This window comes from Osmia lignaria, chromosome 15, assembly GCF_051020975.1.
Source record: "Osmia lignaria lignaria isolate PbOS001 chromosome 15, iyOsmLign1, whole genome shotgun sequence".
NCBI lineage: Eukaryota > Metazoa > Arthropoda > Insecta > Hymenoptera > Megachilidae > Osmia > Osmia lignaria.
Window position 1 is genome coordinate 13,411,671 of NC_135046.1, and position 17,858 is coordinate 13,429,528.

General features: G+C 39.8%; 1 protein-coding gene across 5 annotated transcripts in view; it reads left to right on the forward strand.

The window, feature by feature from the left end:
* The window catches only part of nAChRalpha6 (nicotinic acetylcholine receptor alpha6), a 112,553-nt gene that overhangs the window by 15,230 nt on the left and 79,465 nt on the right, over positions 1-17,858 (forward strand). For all 5 annotated transcript variants that reach the window (XM_034332848.2, XM_034332851.2, XM_076692427.1 and 2 more), the window contains exon 3: positions 13,462-13,601. In XM_034332848.2, the coding sequence (XP_034188739.1) occupies positions 13,462-13,601 (140 nt within the window). The remainder of the gene's footprint in view (positions 1-13,461; positions 13,602-17,858) is intronic.

Consider the following 17,858-nt stretch of genomic DNA (forward strand, 5'->3'; position numbering starts at 1 on the left):
ACACCATGTATCGTTTATGCCTGACGTTGTCAGCGCGTTATCCGCAGGCTACGGTCTCTGTTCTGCTGAATATTTCACGGTGCGTTTCTCTCCCTAACGACGATGCACTAACGAGATGATAATAAAATATTTGCCGACCCGTGACCCCTTTACGAAACAAACCACGACGAGATACCAAATCATTGTACGCGCGAGACCTGCTGTGAATTATAGCTGAACGATTGGTACTCGATTCTATGGGATCGACACGCATGACATCGTAAGACGACACAGCTAACCGAATCGGGTGTCATCATAAAACGTCTAATCTTTTGATCTCATCAAGGGTAATTCAAAATAATTCCTTTCTGTTTAACGAGGAGGATCTTTAACGACGGAAAACGTGGCCTGACAGAATACTTGTATCCTTATTTATTACACGCGTCTTTTCGCAGCTTGTCAGGAGGCAAGAAATTTCATGCGAGAACTTTCCTGCAATCTCGAGGGTATTTGCTGCCTCGTAGCCTACATGGCACGTCACGAACGTGTATATTAAGTGTCAGAGAATTTACTTTATCAAACTTCTATCTACATTAAACTCCCAACCCACACCTATTCTTTACTATCTACACGGTCTACTACAATAATATTGCAAACTCGTGAGTCGGCGACCGCCAGGTGGCAGCTGGATTGTGTCTATTCTCGCTGGCGGGCCCGTCCGAAACCGCCCCTTTTTCCTTTCTCGCATATTAAAACCGTTGAAACGATCATCTTCAAAAGGAACATGTAACGCGATTATCGCGAAACGAAATCAGCTAACTGAACGGGAAAGTTATTAATCCAGGGAACGTGATTTACACGAGACGTCATAAGCGATTTTCACCGATGCGAAACCGTGTTCCGTACGGTACCGCGCGTCTATTTGCAATTTAAACCTCGTGGGTAATCATTCCGTGGATTTCCCTAGGCCGAGGTTATAAACACGAGGTGTACGCAGAAGCCTGGGTCAGTCAAGGCTGTCGAATATTCTCTGTTGATATTAAACCTCCAAGTGGCTTGGAAAAAAATGCCTGCAGGCTGGGAATAAGTTAAAAAGTCAGGAATTCTACGAGTGGAGAACCAGTGGAGACCTTCTACCACGAATCGTTTTTCAACCTAATGAGATGTCGATTTCTAACACTTAGCCAGGTCAGACAGTAGCAATAAGTCTCCCTCTAAGGGTAATTTAGTTTCAACGAACAGCTATCTTTCTACGATTCTTCATTGTCCAACCCGTTATTTATCTTTCGTTTCTGCAGAAATAAGTATCTACAGTTTGTATTTACAAAGTTAGGCCGGGTTCAGGTAGACTAGATTACTTTTCTCGTACTCGGGTAGGTAATTCTCGTGTAAACCAGGCCCTGATACGTCTCTTTCCATCATCCTCTGCATATTCAATTTAATCCGACTAAAAGATTTCTACATTTTCACCGTTCCACGTTCGCTGCGAAATATGAAGAAAGTTAATCCAGCGGAGTAAGTATTTGGAATTTGGACGTTGATCGTTGGCGATCGACGAAGAGGCGTATCTCTTCAATTTATTCCGGAGCAACCGGCTTTTGTTGTAAGCGGATTCGAGAGTCCGTCCATTTGCCGGCGGAAGAGTCTGCCACGGATAGAATTCATTCTGTTGTGCATACTATCGATTATTCTCGAGTCCCATTCACCCGCTCTTACGTGTCGTTTTCACTTTGAAAGAACCGCTGCCTACCATTCGACCGAGTCCGTTTCATCTGCTTGCCCTCGTAGATGATGTACCGATCAATTGGAGATCGGTAATCCATCGTTCTGATGATCATTAAAAAAATAAAAAAAAAAAAACCATATAGATTTAATAGCAGGCAGTACTGGAACACTGTTGCGAAAATTGTTTCTTCGAAGCACCTGGACTTCATGAATGAACTACCAAAAATATTAGTTATTATTGATTAGATATTGACTGGGTTCCCGGTAATAAAGTAAAGTAAACATTTCACCGCTGGCTGGGTTAATGGTTTTTGAAATTTCTTTTGGTCACGAGCGTGTTGGAAATCGAACGGATCGATGTTAACGCTTCCGGCAAATATGTCTCGTTATATGTAGGTAACAGCTAGTGGATGCATCGCCGTGTTGCACTTTCAATCACCGTCGCAGTTACCACGAAACGAGGTCGATGATTCTCCTCGCATTTTCCACCCCTTTGGCTCCTGACTTGGCGCCTGACTTTACGGGAACGGCTATCTCCGCCACCCATCCACAATTACGTAGGCGGAAGCGGGAATAACGCGAGGAGACGTACAATTCCGGTAAAGAACGAACGCTATTTTCTGGAAACGTAGGGAATCGTTTTAACAGCTTGTAATTTTTCACAATTTTCTTTGGGAGAAGATAATCGGGTAAACGAAAAATCTGTTATACATATACATACGTTAATGAAGTCTTTGTCTACCTTTTTTTTTTACTGTTCAGAGATTTTCATACGATGGTTTTAATAAATGATCCATAAAAATTTTATATATACTGAATTCGTGATTGCGTCAGTACAACCCTTTATTGGTTTCGCAATTTCCTTTGTATAACCAACTCCACGGTTGTAAAACCACGGTACACAGTTGCATAACACTTGCAGTTCGCAGAGTCAGTGACCTAAAACTCGAACCTTCCACGAAGGATAAACAAGAATTTTCTCTGATTTTCTTCTTTCAGAAAAATATGTCTGTTCGCGTTGTTGGGCGCTAACAATGCTTGAAATTAATATTAACCCTCCGTTGGAAATTTGCTTGGAATTAAAAAACAAATACGACCCAGTGGCAATTGTCAAATTGAACACGGCTCAAGTGTTTCGGGTACAATCGCTTAAGTCAAATATAACCGCCTGAAGCTGGTGGTGGTATTTGAGTTAGGTTCGTGACTGGTTGCACTTAAAGGGTTACACACGTGTGTACACATGTGCCTGGGTCTGGATAGAACGACGCGTTCGAGGGAATCTATGGCAGATGGAATATCTGTATAACCTATAGACGCATTTTCCCTTTGTAACCTCGAGTAGCGATGGATTGGAGGAGCTTGCGAGTAAATTTCAACTTTTCTAAATACAATATTATTCTAAATTCGAGAATAAAAGGTAAGAACACATTTTACAGTGACGGTATAAAGTTAGGAGTCCTAGGTGTACACGTAGCAATTTGTTGCATAAATGCAGGACATAACTTGGGGTATCACAGCCTCGATTTATTACGCTTATGTATCTCCAGCCGCTGAAAATTCAGCTGAAGAAACGTTGAAATCAGGATTAAGAGAGCAAAGTCGATAACGTCAACTCGCATAGAAACACTCGACATCTCCGGAAACGGAACAGGGTCTTCCGGAATAGAGCGTTAAGTCTGTCCTCATTATCGAATCGGTTGTCGATATTATCCAATCGAATCGCTGTCGAGAATTTTCTTAATGAAGAAATAACTTTGACATTTTGATAAAAGAATATTTAAAGTCATTTAATAGACAACAATTACGCTGTTGTTTATCAAAATATTAAAAATTTTAAATAAAATGACACTTATGGTACCTACATCAATTTAAAGATCGAAGCATATTAATACGCGCTACATAATCGTTTTATTAATATTTTTAATATACATAAAATAAATTGCATCGTTAATTTTTACCGATTAAATTTATCATGGAATTGCAATTTTTCGTCGACCTCTGGTATATTGAAATGGTAGGTATAGATATTGGAGCAACCACGAAATCACGAAACAGCGAGTGACGGAACCGTTCGACGGAAAATAATGATAACTCGAGCGTAATTACGGGTCACGGTCGCAGAGGGAGGTAATTTCACGCGTATCATCGTGCGTGTCCTAAATTCCCCGACAACGGTTGAAACCAATCCAATCCAATCACATGGAATTCCAGTGGTGACCGATCCAGTAATACCGTGGCAGCTCTTCGAGTACAGGTGCTCATTATTCCTTCCTCCTTCTGCTTGATGCCACATGCATATCTCTCGTTGACCGACAAAGCACGGAATTCCATTGTGAAACCGTTCAATCTGATAATAATTACGCATTCACAAAATTTCATCGCTAATTAGCGGTAGAAAATATCGCTGGCCTCAACCGTCAACTGCAAACATTTTTCTTTCAAACAAATTAAGTATTTGGTAATTTTAGTTGTGAAATCATTTTACCGTAGAAAATTAAATTAAATTTAATTCAGTTTCGAATTCAGAAAAGAAAAAAAAAAAAAAAAAACAAAACAAATCGAACAATTACTTTTTATTAAAGTTTATACGAGCTATATCTTCCATTTTGTGTGTTACACACCGTCTGTACCGCTACTTCTATTACTTCTGTCACTCTCCAGTGATATTACGTTGGGACTGGAATATGGAAGCGCTCGGTGCTTGTAACCAGGAAACTCATATTCGGTGTACACGGAGTCTGTGGCTGCTTATTGCTGTTGTCAGTGACTTTAACTGTAAGATGTGCTGCAATGCAACTTACTGTCTTGTCTACATTGTCTTTATTTTATCGCGATTTTACCAACAGACGCGAAAATTAAAAATAGGAAAATTTAGATAGAATTTCATGGCAGAAAATTAATGTCAAATAGATCATTTTGAAGGTTATATGTGTAGTTTCATGAAGATGATCGTATAAGCCATTCTCATTTTCTTCATCTTCAAATTTTACCCGTGTGCGTATTCAATATCCTCGGATACAGGAATCAATAATTTCCCAAGCGCCATAATACATCACGTTTCAGATTAAACTGCCAATACCAGGAAAACTATACTTTTTTCAAAGCCTTCTTTGAAGCAAAACAACTTTGCCTTCCTCTATTCCCTCAAGTAAAAAATAAAAAGACCAAGTGTTACTCTCTCGAGCCACTCTTCACCTTTCAAAGCAGGACAAAGCAAAGATCACTATATTTCTGCTCGAAGACTATAGGAGTTACCAGACTATACCGCTACTCTTGCTAATAACAATGAAAATTTTCAATCAAATCAGTATTCCCAAGATGGCAGCGACCCAATTGCCTTTATCTTGCTTTCTATTATGAGGTCGAAAATATGATTTTCCCTTATCAAAGATCCAAAGTCTTTGAACCTGTTCCTTCTACTTCCATATTAGCCAACAACAAAGGATCACCACATTAGCCGTTTGTTGTTGACGAAGAAGGTTACACTTGCGCTGCTTTGTCGGCAAGTTTCGGTGGGACGAGTGTATAATATATGTGTATGTGTATACACCGTTGTTTCTGGGCGATGCATTGTCTATGCTTTAATTGACCTGACGCTAACGGATCCAGTGAAACACCATGACGGTGGTCGCGCATCGATCACCCACCCTGTTGTCTTCTTCATCTTCGTAAACAAACCCTAACTACTTGATATACATATTTCCGCGACTCGGGACAATGGGAGGCTGCGTCAGACAAGTGAACTTTACGATCGTGAAACTTCATCACCGAACAAGTTTCGAATCGATGATAATGATTATTTCACTTATTCCAGAGGATTAAATATAACATATTATTTCAGCTTCGATTTTTCCACTACTTCTGTTTGAAATTCATTTTCTCTTGGAGATTGTACGGTTTTCCGATCCCCAACTCCGAATATGTATGATGGATTTTGAAATTGCTTTTCAGGTTAAACAGCATAGGTGTAGCTGGCTGGATGTGTATGCAAGGTTAATTAAAATGAACGAAAGACTGCATTTTATTTTTTTAATGTAAATTGAACGATTCGATCGAATTCAGAAGCTGCGTGGATCGAGCCTGATTTTCAATTAAACGTTCTTTTTCTCCACTTCGGATTGACCTAATTTCGAATTTCTGAAATCGTTCGTGGAAAAAAGTAGGCGGTCTTATGAAAATCTATAGGCAGACGTGTAATTATTTGATTATTAATTTGTCAGATATCGAAGCTAACGATTTTTTTCTTTCTCGAGAAATCATGAAACGATTCGAAAATCTGGAATATTCCGAAAAATGTACATCACGTTTTAAAGAGAAAAAAAAATGATCAAACAAATTTCTGAAACAAAGCGAAACTTAAGACGCTGCTAGCCCACTTCTCTATTCACTGCTCGTTTCATAAGTTCATTAACGTACGGCAGACTAATTAACTTTTTTATTCGGCTGCGCAGCTTATACTTGGTCGCTGTGTAAACCTTGCGAAAAGAGGGCTAAAGGTACGGGAAACTGGTGTCCGTGAGATTGCGGTGAAATTTTGGTGTATGAAAAGAAGAGAAAGATGTTAACTTTACGATTAAATAAAAGAATTGAGAAATTTCCATAACGAGGCCAATTTCTTTTTCTTTCTAATTTGAACAGACGAAATTTAATCTTTGATTTATTCACAGAGACTCGATGCTATCGATATTTCAATAACATCATATAATATCTCTCGCTTCTGGCCATGGCTCACCATTAAAAAAACATTAAAATTGACGAAAAAAGAGGCATTTATACGGTACGTGATCGCGAAACTATTTCGCTTCATTGAAACAAAACACGCGATGCACAATTTTCAAGCGAGACGGGAATCAAAACGACGCGACGCGACATATGAATTATTTGCGCGAGAAATTTAATTCTCGTTCATGGATGGTATTCGGCGAGAAAAAAAAAGTAGAGAGAATTTGTTATGCTCCGGAAAAGTTTAGAGACGGCCGACGCCATTGTTCAACTTCTGTGACGAGCGGAAAATCGAAAGTGGCGCGAACAACTTAAATTAGATTTTCTTCAGGAAGTGAAAGAAAGGAAAGCTGGATATCACGATGAAATTGAATATTCATCGGTTTCCAAAAGAAATCAAAGCACGTTGGATTGTTCCTCGACTTACTTTCGTCCCTGTCTTCCAGAGTAACTTGAAACTTCTCTTTCAATTTTGCAATAACCATTTTGCACGGTTTTTTTACGCTGATCAGTGGGCGATGAGCCTGGGCACACTAGGCGTCAAGTGAAACGAACACGACTACTGACTTGATGAAGTAACACTTGATTCCGCAAAAAGTCTGAATTAAGCGACGAAATTCATGAAACGGTACGCCGCGCCACGGCGGCAGCTGGTAGTTTCATTATGGAACGAACCAAGACGGTTTTCAGCGTTCCTTCATTCCGCGCGAATAATTTTCTACATCTTAAAGGATTAAAGGCAACGTCAAGGACGAATTACAAACGACTCGTATCATCCACTTTAAGCTTATTTCCTCGTGGCATCTCATAAATATTAATGCGGCTATATCGCAGCGACAGTCTTCTGCAATTTATATCGTCTAAACAGTGTGCCCGCGTTAAGCCGAGCATGCCGCACCATTGGATATTCAAGTTTCACGAAAATTTTCAATGAATTGCGACCGACAAATGCATTTTATCTCTTTCCTATTAATAATTAAAGTCTTCGTCGTTAAACACGTTAAGGAATTTACATGAATTTCCGCCTGAAAAATTAAAACTAAATATTTTTCAAAAGTCGTCACGATGAGGCAGCTATAACTCAGCCATTTTGCCGAATAAAAAATATCAAAAACTATTAATGGTTATAACAAATTTTTCATTCGCTTCAGGATTTTTGCAGAAGAAATAGAAACAGGTATGTAACTCATCAAGAAGTTTCAACGCAAGAAAATCTTGACTGGTTAGAAAAACTTTCTTTTATACAACCACGTGACACACTTTCCTTCGTGGATGCGTGGACGACTAGGGTGGAAGAAAAAAATTAATTAGCCGACCATACCATTAACGAAGCCGCGGCACAAGTAGAGCGTAGGTGGATTAACGTTCGTCCTCTGCAGCTGTCTGCCAACAGAATGCGAAAACTTTCGTCCGACCAGCGTATTTCTCTTCTCCCATAAGGATTAAGCCGTTAAAGAGACGAGGTTGGAATATGGACTAGGCTAGTACCGTGGAGAACGATACGTTATAAATAGGACGTGTACACCACCCTTGATACGATGTTTCAGAGAGGGACATTTCTGCCGCCAGTGATTGGCTGAAGGCGATGCTAGAATGAAGCTTCTACCTTGCACAAAGCATTTTTCTTTTTTTTCTCTATACCGCAATCTTTGTTCTTTTTTTATTGGCAACGATAAATACTCTATCAGAACTTGCGAAGCAACAGATTATTCGCTGGAAGGAACGAGGGTCGTCTAATCGTTCATGGCCTAATCTTAGACGCAATATATTCAACCGTAATATATTATCGGTCAAAACGATTGTGTCTGCTAATTAGACTCGTGTAAAGCCGAATTTACATTCTGGTAGGTCTTAGTACGTAGGAGTGAGGGGAGAGGAAGGGAAGGACTACTATATCCGGGCAGACTCAGCTCCTGTACAGGCTGTTAAACCCGGCTACTTGCCTGGTGTGAATTCAACCGAAAATCGTATTTACCTACATTAAGCAAGTATGTAGCGAGGCTCAGTAAATTTCGTCACTGCCTGGGGGTATTACAGGGGAATGAGCATTCTGACGTGAGCTACGCTTTTCTTTCCTGCCCTGGCACTTATGTCCGCGAGTACAATATCAGTTAGGTCACTTGAAAAGACGAGTGCATAGAGTCCAAGGATGAAAGTTTCGCAATCACTCGTGCGGAAGCTCCTTCAGGTGTCTGGGATAGGGATAGCGTCGGGGTAGCGACCAGGTCGCACCGATTTACGGGCAACGTGCCAACACGCGACGATCATAAACCCTTGTATTCCGATATACTGGCACGTCTGCGAACCACTTCCATATCCCACGCATCGGAGATCAATTCTAACATTACCGCTCGAATGATTCCCGAAGGACACCTTCCTGATTTCCATATATCGCAAGCTTCGAGGAACACGGACTTTACGGATACACGATATTCATCTTTTCAGTTCAGTTTTGAAAATTGACCATCTTGAAAAATTATCGCCATTTTCGAATATCAAATTCCAGATCGAGAAATCATTTAACGTATCTATATTCTCAGGCTAATGTCGGAATTCATATCGCACGCGGCGAACTTCGATTTCAAAGTTTCTCATGGAAATGAGAAGTTCCATCTGTGCCTTTGCCCGGATATTCCCTCTGCATACAAACGTAGTATCCCCCGGAAAAAAAGAAAGAATTAATATCCTCCACGTGAATGTGAAATTGCATCAAGTTCTATTTTCAAGGAAAATATCGATAAGTCGTTAACGTGTCGAATAAGATGACAATTTTCACCTGCAATGCATTCCATGGAAATTAGATGCATAAAATAAAAGGTTTGATGTCACTATAGGAATAATAATGGCGTCACCTCTATCGAGTCAGAATAATCGAATTTCCGATGAAATCGCGGGAAAATCCATACGCCCGCACCCGGACAAATCGGGCCTACACGTCGCGTCGCGTCGCGTCGCGTCGCTTCGGATCTCTGCTGGCAGAAACCCAATTAAGGCTTTTGATTAGTCCGGTTGGGAAGCCGAATTACCGTTCGTTGGATACCTTCCTGGTGACGTAGCATCGCGTTTTCATGACCGCACAACTACTGTACGTGGTCACTTGGTACACGCAGAAACGTGGCCTGCTCCTCTGCTTTCGGTTCTCAGCTGCCAACTTTTCTGCCGCCTTGTTTACAGTGCAACGAAAACTTGCCGAATGAGTTTTCATACATTTATATTTTACGAATCGAATGTTTTAAATAATACTGTCCGCCTGACAGAGAGTTATAATAAAAAAGTTTCGATGTTACATTAAACCTGAAAATTCACGGTGTTTTGACAATTTCTTTTTTTTTTTTTTCTTTTGAAAAATAGTCATTAAAAGATCCATTATATGTATACGTTTTGTTGTACGTATCTCAGGCTCTATGGGATTATTTTTGGATTTTCTATAGTCAACAAAATGGCAGAGATACAATTACCTCATTGCAGCTCTGTTCAGACACCCCATTAAAAAGTAATTACTGTCAAATGATATAAATCGAAAAATATTTCCGTCTACGTTGAAGCATGGCCAACGAAATGGCTATAACAGATTTTCCATATAGGTACCTCATGGTTCTCTTCCAAAAAATTGTCAAAGATTGCTTTGAAGAGAACCCAGATAAAGCATTATTTAACCAAATGAAATTCGTCGGGTTGTAAATGACCCATGACAACGTCAGTAGTAGTCTGATATCCTTGCAACTGCAGCCCTGTATTCGTCACAAGTTCCCCGCAAATAGAATTCTAAAAGAGTCAATATTTGCAAGAAACCGTGGAAGTTAAAGGTGCACTTCAAGTACTGTACACGAAGTAAACATAACGTAGCGTTAAGTTAGAACTGTCACAGATACAGATACAAATGGAAGTTCGAAGAGCACACCAGTCGATAGGATATTCTGTTTACAGCATGATCAAAGTTACGACATAGAGTGGAGTGAGGTTCGTTGGATCAATGAAGCTTTTCTCTCTTCTCCGACGAACAAATTACATTTTCTCATCGATACTCTACATCGTCGTTGTTTGTATGTATGTATGTACGTGTGCGACAACTTATGCGCGTCGTTAACAAACGTAAATTGAACAAGCTACACTCAACAAGCTTTTCCTTCTGGGAAACTAGTTGAAGAGCGTTGACAATAATGCGAGTAATCGGCCTTAATGATGTACATACAAATTCTGTACAATGACGCTTCAAAGTTTATTTAATAAAAAATGATCTCACCGCTTGAGAACCACTGTCAACTAGGAACTGGAAATTCAAGGGTCGTGCATACCCTTCCATACGAATGTACCAGTTTATGCAAGTTTCGTACATGGGGTTCGTCTTTGTTACTAGACACGGTTTATAACCTCGAAACATTCTCAGCGTTTAGTTCTAATCCCTTGGATACTGTGATACCAGCATGGTTCGCGTTCCCCGATAGAAGTTGGCAAGGGACAATTATAATTTTGGTTCCTCGAATGAAATGCAAACTATGGGTCGGGAATAGGAAGCCTGGAATAGGAAGAATTCTGATACGAATACAGTACCAAGCATGGATAGGCTTTTCTAGAAAATTTTTCCTACGGATGCTCATCACTGTATGCTCATCAATTTATTTAACAGCCTAATTGGAAATCTGGGCAGACGCAATCAAATGGACTGACACAAATGACGTAGGGTCTTCATTACGATTGATGATCTTGCTAAATAGAACAGTGATACGCATGTATGTAGATTGACACCGTAGCTCCGTGGAATTGCATTCATAAGCTGGTGATCCGCGAGTCATGCAGTTTCGGTAGCTTAACCTCGAATATACTATTCCTGTTATCCTGCTTATCAGCCGGCGTAAATTACCACCTCCAGTTAATTAACTGTCGCGAGTGCTAATTCGGTATCCTCGAGAACTTTGCTTCGAACGTGAAACTGTCTTCGCCAGAAAGTTTTCCCATTCGCGTTCGCTGACGCTTTGTTATCAGTTACATTCTCGTGTAGCTACAGGATGGTGATAAGTGTGTAACGGGAAGCGCGGTGTCAAAAATTTTCTTCATTTTTAATTTACGTATATCGATATCGTAGCGGGCGCGAGTATTCGGCTAGGGTTATAATCACACTCTCTCATATTTGCAAGTTTCCGGCATGAAAGTACCATTCATGCGGACGATTCCCGCAGGCAGGTTGCCTCGCCAATGGCGCGAAGAACGTTGACATGGAAGCTGCGAAAAAGACACCAAACCGTCCCCCATTCACGCCCGACACACACACACACACACTGTTAGCGACATTTCTTTCCCTTTTCTATTCTTTCATCCCTCTTACTCTTACTCTTCTTCCCTCGATGCAGCTGAGGGGTCTTTCAACCCCTTGCACAGTCATTCTCATTAATCTAAATCGACGCTGACAACGTTCATCCGAATGAAACCATCGCGATCCTCTTTCAGCCTGCCTTTGTGGCTAACTGTTAAAAGGCTCATCCGGTGTCTGGTTAGTCAAGCCTGAGGAATCGTGATTTGTAAATCTGGCCGTGACGAAATTGTCAGAAACTGATCAGTCACCGATTATTATTACACGCATAGAGTGTAAAAAGAAGTTATTTTGGAGGAGGGCAGGAGAGTTTTTCGGGGAACGGTTCGTTTGGCAAATTGTGCTATCCTCTCAACGAGTGCTATAAAATATTAAGAGGAAAAAGCTTAGCCTTGAATCGTTGGGTCAAGGTCATTTTTAAAAAAGTCCTCGCATGGAATTCCGGTTAAAAGCTATGAAAAATTATTTCCTTTAACTCCTGTGTCTTTTTATTGGTTATCCATCGATTTGTAAAAACTTCCTGTTGAATCGGTAGCGTAATCATGGCTGCCAAGCTTCTTACCACGCGTTGGTCCATCCAAAGGTTGGAACGGCCTAGAATTCATCGATCCCATCCCTTTTATTTATAGGCACACTTTTACCTTGATGGATAATAAGACCGCGCCGTCGTGGATCGTAGGGAACATGGTGTATCATTAAATTGTCGCCGATGGTATGCCTCTAATGGAATTCCATTTAATCAATCTCCGAGTCACCGAAATTTTGTTGCATCAAAATGCTGTTAATGCAGTCCGGATACGCCACGAATTCACGGCACGCGAAGAAGGGTTGCCGGAGAATATCATAACGAAGAAATTCGCAGCACGATTGATAGGGGGAGGGGGCGGAAGAGGAGGAGGAGTTGCTGGCAGCTGAATTTTCCAGGAAAGTTCGGTACCGGGAACCGTAGAATGCCAATGTGCTCGGGCGAAGGAAATCAAGAGAGATCAATATATTGGCGCGAATGGTAGACGCGGAAGAAAAAGAGCTCGGTAGCTTCCGTTCAAATTTGCAGAACTTTTCTCACATTTCACGAGCATGTTTTTCTATAAAATAGCGTTTCAATAAAAATAGTGAGATGAATTCTGAATGTTCGAAAAAATTTTTGCAGGAAATAAAAAAATAGCGAATCCTGAAGGGGTTGGTTCTTCAACAAATATATTTCGCCTGATCCCACACGTGCATCGAATTCGCTGCTGGCTACCGCCATTATTCTCCTCGCAGACACAATCCTGTTGCATTCCGCATTTGACCCCAAACCCGTGGCGGGATTCTGAAGTTGTTCAGGGAGCCTCTGCCAGAATAAAGTGTAGGCACGCGATCGTACGTCAAGTTCTCATTGTTACGGGGTTCCTCCAGGACCCAACAGCAGTTCAGATTAAAAATTGGTGTAGTTTCAATTTGACCCTGGACCAGAACACATGTACAAGGCTTAGGAGGTTTGCCAAGGGATTACACCGGCTTACTAGCTATCGTTACTCTGTAATATATTGAATCCGCACCAGTATATAGTGTACCGAAATAAAGGGAATTTTTGCTTAAAGTTTATGCTACACCGAGGTTATTTATTTCAAAAATATATCAGCCCATCTACTGATTCTAATTTTAGATGGCTATTTATTGTAAGAGATTCACCCCTTGGAAATTACTTTCCCTTGGTGATTATCATGATTTATTCTTTGTTATAGAGAGTCTGTGCGGACAACACGAGAAACGTTTATTGAATACGCTGCTGTCGACATATAACACCCTGGAGCGGCCTGTTGCCAACGAAAGCGAGCCTCTCGAAGTGCGATTTGGCATCACGTTGCAGCAAATCATAGACGTGGTAAGTTTCTGTAACAATGCCAAATGGAAGAATTTTCCTTTCAAGAATTTTAAAAGCCTTTCGGATAATCGTTATAGGTATGTATGTATATCGTAAGCACTTTAGCGAAACTAAAATTATTTTGGCTTTCGACTAAGTTCTCAAATATTAATCGTAAGTCCCAAGTTCCGCGTTAAAAAATTCCCAAAGTTTCAAAGTTTTAAAGTTCAGAGCTTCAAATTCTAGAGTGTCAAAGATAAAAACTTCAACTTTCGGAGTTTCAACTTTCAGCAACTGCTATTAGCCAACAAAAAAAGAAAAGAACCAATAACAGCAATATCTTCAAAGATCCCTCTTGACTTCATCACCATTTATCATCGCCAGAAAAATAATTCAACATCGAAAGCTGACGAAGTTTAATCAATACCGTCTCCTGTTTACGTTGTTTTTATTCGAAAGTACAAAATACCAAACTTGCTCATTATTTGACACATCCTGTTATCCTTTATCCCCGTTGCTACGATCTGACATCTCCAGGAGGCGCAAAAACAAGATGTTCCTGCGTTGGCTGGTGTGGAAACTCGCGTTTCCTTTAAGTCACATTATTCAAGCTGGATTTCAGGTTTTGCCCCCACACTTTTTCAACGATCATCACTCGTGCATTTCTTTTTTTTCCTTTTCTCTTTTTATTTCAACCGTCTCTGGCAGACGCATCTCGTGTTTTCGCTTCCTCGAGTCGAACGACTTTTTCCGTCGTTGATTACTTCCGCTCGCGACGCAGTCGCTGTATTTTCCACGATCCCTGCCAGTTTCCACGATCTGTTTCTCAGCTTTTTTTTTGCTACGGGAATTATTAACAACCTAATGACAGGTCCTGTATCGTTTCTTATAATAACGGGGGATGGTGTACATAGTACAAGGATATTTCTAAGGATGGCGACTGGCTGTTAAAAGGAAGAGTGCATAAAGTAAATGGTCGAAGCAAGGGTAGCCAAGATGGAGAACGTAATGCAATCTGCCCCGTTTACCTTCCTTCGCCCATCCTATTCATTCCACCCCCTGGCCGAGTCTCTTTAACCGTGCTGTCATTTAGATAAGACCGATATTTTCACGTGCAAAAACTCACGCAGCTAATCTTGCCGGCTCTTATCTTTCACGCAAAGGAAAATTGTAATTTTCCATGGAGATAATTTTTAGAAAATGTTGCTTCGTTCCTTTATTTTCAAATTCATTTTGCTCTCCGCGAATGAATGGAAAAATTTCGATGAAATCATTACGGGTTTCCATCGTCCACGTTATTTCATTCGGTTCCGATCCCGGCAAGCAATAGGCAGACGGTTGAACCAGGAATAAACGAGCAATGAATGCGGGAGAAAAGAAATTCGATCGAATGGTAACAGCCAGTATTCATATACCAGGCAGATAACTGTTGGTGTATGGAGAAAGGAAACACAGGGTCATGATAGAAATTTTTCATATCATACTTTCATCGATGGATATTTATCTGTATACGTACATACATACTTACACATGATGTGGGTAAGTATACATGAAACTGGTCTTATTGTATGTACATACATACAGTTTGCAGGCAATGGAAACGAAAATGTTTCCAATGTAGATCTTTTAATACAATTTTCCTGGGAGAAAATGAAAATGGCAGAGGCTGGAGATAATTTGTAATTCTTTTCATGCACATAGGAATGATTGTTGATTAAATTGGAAGGAGGTTGTAAAGGTGTTTCTCAATCGGGGGAATGGAATTCTAGGATAGCTTTGGAATTTCGATAGCTAAGGATTGGATCTTAGAACTTTCTATTTGAAACTTGAAACTTGAAACTTAGGATTTAGAACTTTCCATTTGAAACTTAAAACTTATTGTTAGGGGGACTTGGAGAATTTGGAACTGTGAAATATTAGAACTTTGAACCTTGAGACTTGGAGAACTCGAGATTTCAGAGTAACTCTGTTTCAAAGTTAGAAACTTGAATCTTTGATTCTTAGGATTTCTCACTTGTAGGGAGAGGAGAAAAAAAGCGTTTTTCGGAAGTGCTATATGTGTATATCCAAATCGTATGCCGAAGGACCGCCAGCGAGAACAGACTCAATCCCGGTGCCACCTGGCGGTCGCCGGAGACTCACCGCCTTCCCCTTCCACTAAACGCCTACATACTCTGCAACCCACTATTTTCAAGTTAATCCTTTCATCCCTACTTCGTGCCAACTGTTGTCGTGAAAGAGATTAATAGAATGCATACATACAGAATTACTCACAGAAGATAGACGATAAACCCGGCTGACTCTTGCTACAGAAAAGGGCGAAAACATCCCGTGGAGAACAAAAGCAAAAGGGAAAAGGGAAAAGGGAAAAGTGAAAAGTGAAAAAAAGATTTGCGTGGCAAATTTAATTTGCTCGGTTTCACGCGACACGGCCGGCCACGAACGGGGTCAAAAGAAATTTCATTGCGAGCTAAATTACAATTTTCCCGAGTACAGCCTCATTAATGCGGCCGCGTTCAGACGTCGAAGTTTCCGAATTAAAATCGCATTTAATCAGAAAACTTCAAAAACAAGTGAAATAGAAAAAAAAGGGGGTCACAGGGCAAGAATAAGGTCGTGTTCAAGGGAGAGGAGAGGAGTGAAGTGGAGACTTAAATTTCGCTGATCAGTCCCTTTATTCCGTTCCAACACGAAATGACGAAAGCTCGGTTAATATGATGAGCCTTGCTTTACCATTTTATAATTGCAATGCTGATGAAAAAGCATCCCGTCATTTTTCTGCCGCCTTTGAAGAGCAATGCATCTGTGCTATTTCCATTATAACCAACACGCATAATAATAAAGTTCAAGGTCAAATGACCATTTCAACTTCACGCGATATCGCGTGTTTAACGTCACCGGCTCACAATGACCGACTCGTTTCTCAGACTTTAAACCCCGAACTGATGGGACCGGAAGTGATCGACTGACCGTCGAAGACAAGTATAAAGTATCCGCATGGGAATGGAAATTCTGTGTACGAGTTTACACGGGCGCGCGTCTATCTGTTTTGGTCACGGATTCAGTTGGGTTACGTTCTACCTCGAAATATCCAATTAAAATGGCGACTGACTAGTGACAGTGACGGATAAACTCCGGTTTGTTTCTATTTCAACTGTTGGGAATTTAAGGATGTGAATTTTGCAAGTCATCAAATTATATCAGTTTTCTATGTTTTACAATTCTATGTTTTTCACCCATATATGTAACTATTTAATCTTAAGTTAAATGTATGATTTTTTTAATGAAAAGGTTTTGATATATTACAAGAATAATTTTTAAAAGGACAGCGTGAAATTTAACAAACGAAGATGATACGAAATATAAAATTAAATTACAATTGTAGCTCTCTCCATAGTCCGTTGTCCGAGATTTACAGGAATTATTGTCTTATCAGTGCAGCAGCGATGGAAAACAAAGGATCGTGATAATGGTTCGAGATAATAGTTACTGATAATGGAATATTGATTTTTGTTTAAAGTAAAGTAGCTTTGAATATTTAAAAGTACTTCATACATGTTAAGCAGTTTAAATTTACGTCTAGGTATCTATGACAGTGTACTTTGGTTTGATGAATGTTACACGCTTCACCCATTCATCATTCCATTGATAACAAAGGAATAAGAGATTTTAAAGCAATATTTGTTTAAATACTTTTAGATTATCATATCTTACAAGTATCATTAAACGTAAAAAGGAAACTCTTGTTTCGATTTGAGGATAACAAAAGACATCGATAAAATCCCAGGATATCATTGCAAAAAATTCTAATTCGAATAATCTAATAACCAGTTTAGTTAGCCTGAACATCTATAACGGGGTTTGTTTCGCAATGATTGATTCGATAATTTCATCGCTTATCGATTTTCAATCATCTGGCTCGCTCTTCCGCTACGAAACATATTAAATAACGATTAATCATAACAGTGTCAAGCAGGAAATCATTTTCATCGTAAAACGGATACATTTCCATCTTCTACTATGACTGAAATTTAATGTGTAACGCAAATTATCCCTTTCTTTAAATGTCCGGTTTAAAAAATGATTTTCCCTGATTAAAATAAAAATGTAAAAATGAAAAAATGAAAAAATAAAAGAAAATTGTGGTAAATCATTTCTTAAAATAATAATTAGTTTTGTTGTTTTAATGATTATTATTCGTCACTAGAATTAATGAAAATTTAAGAAACTAAAATTTGTTTGAAATAGAGGAAATATCTGATCAGAGTAGTTACCCTG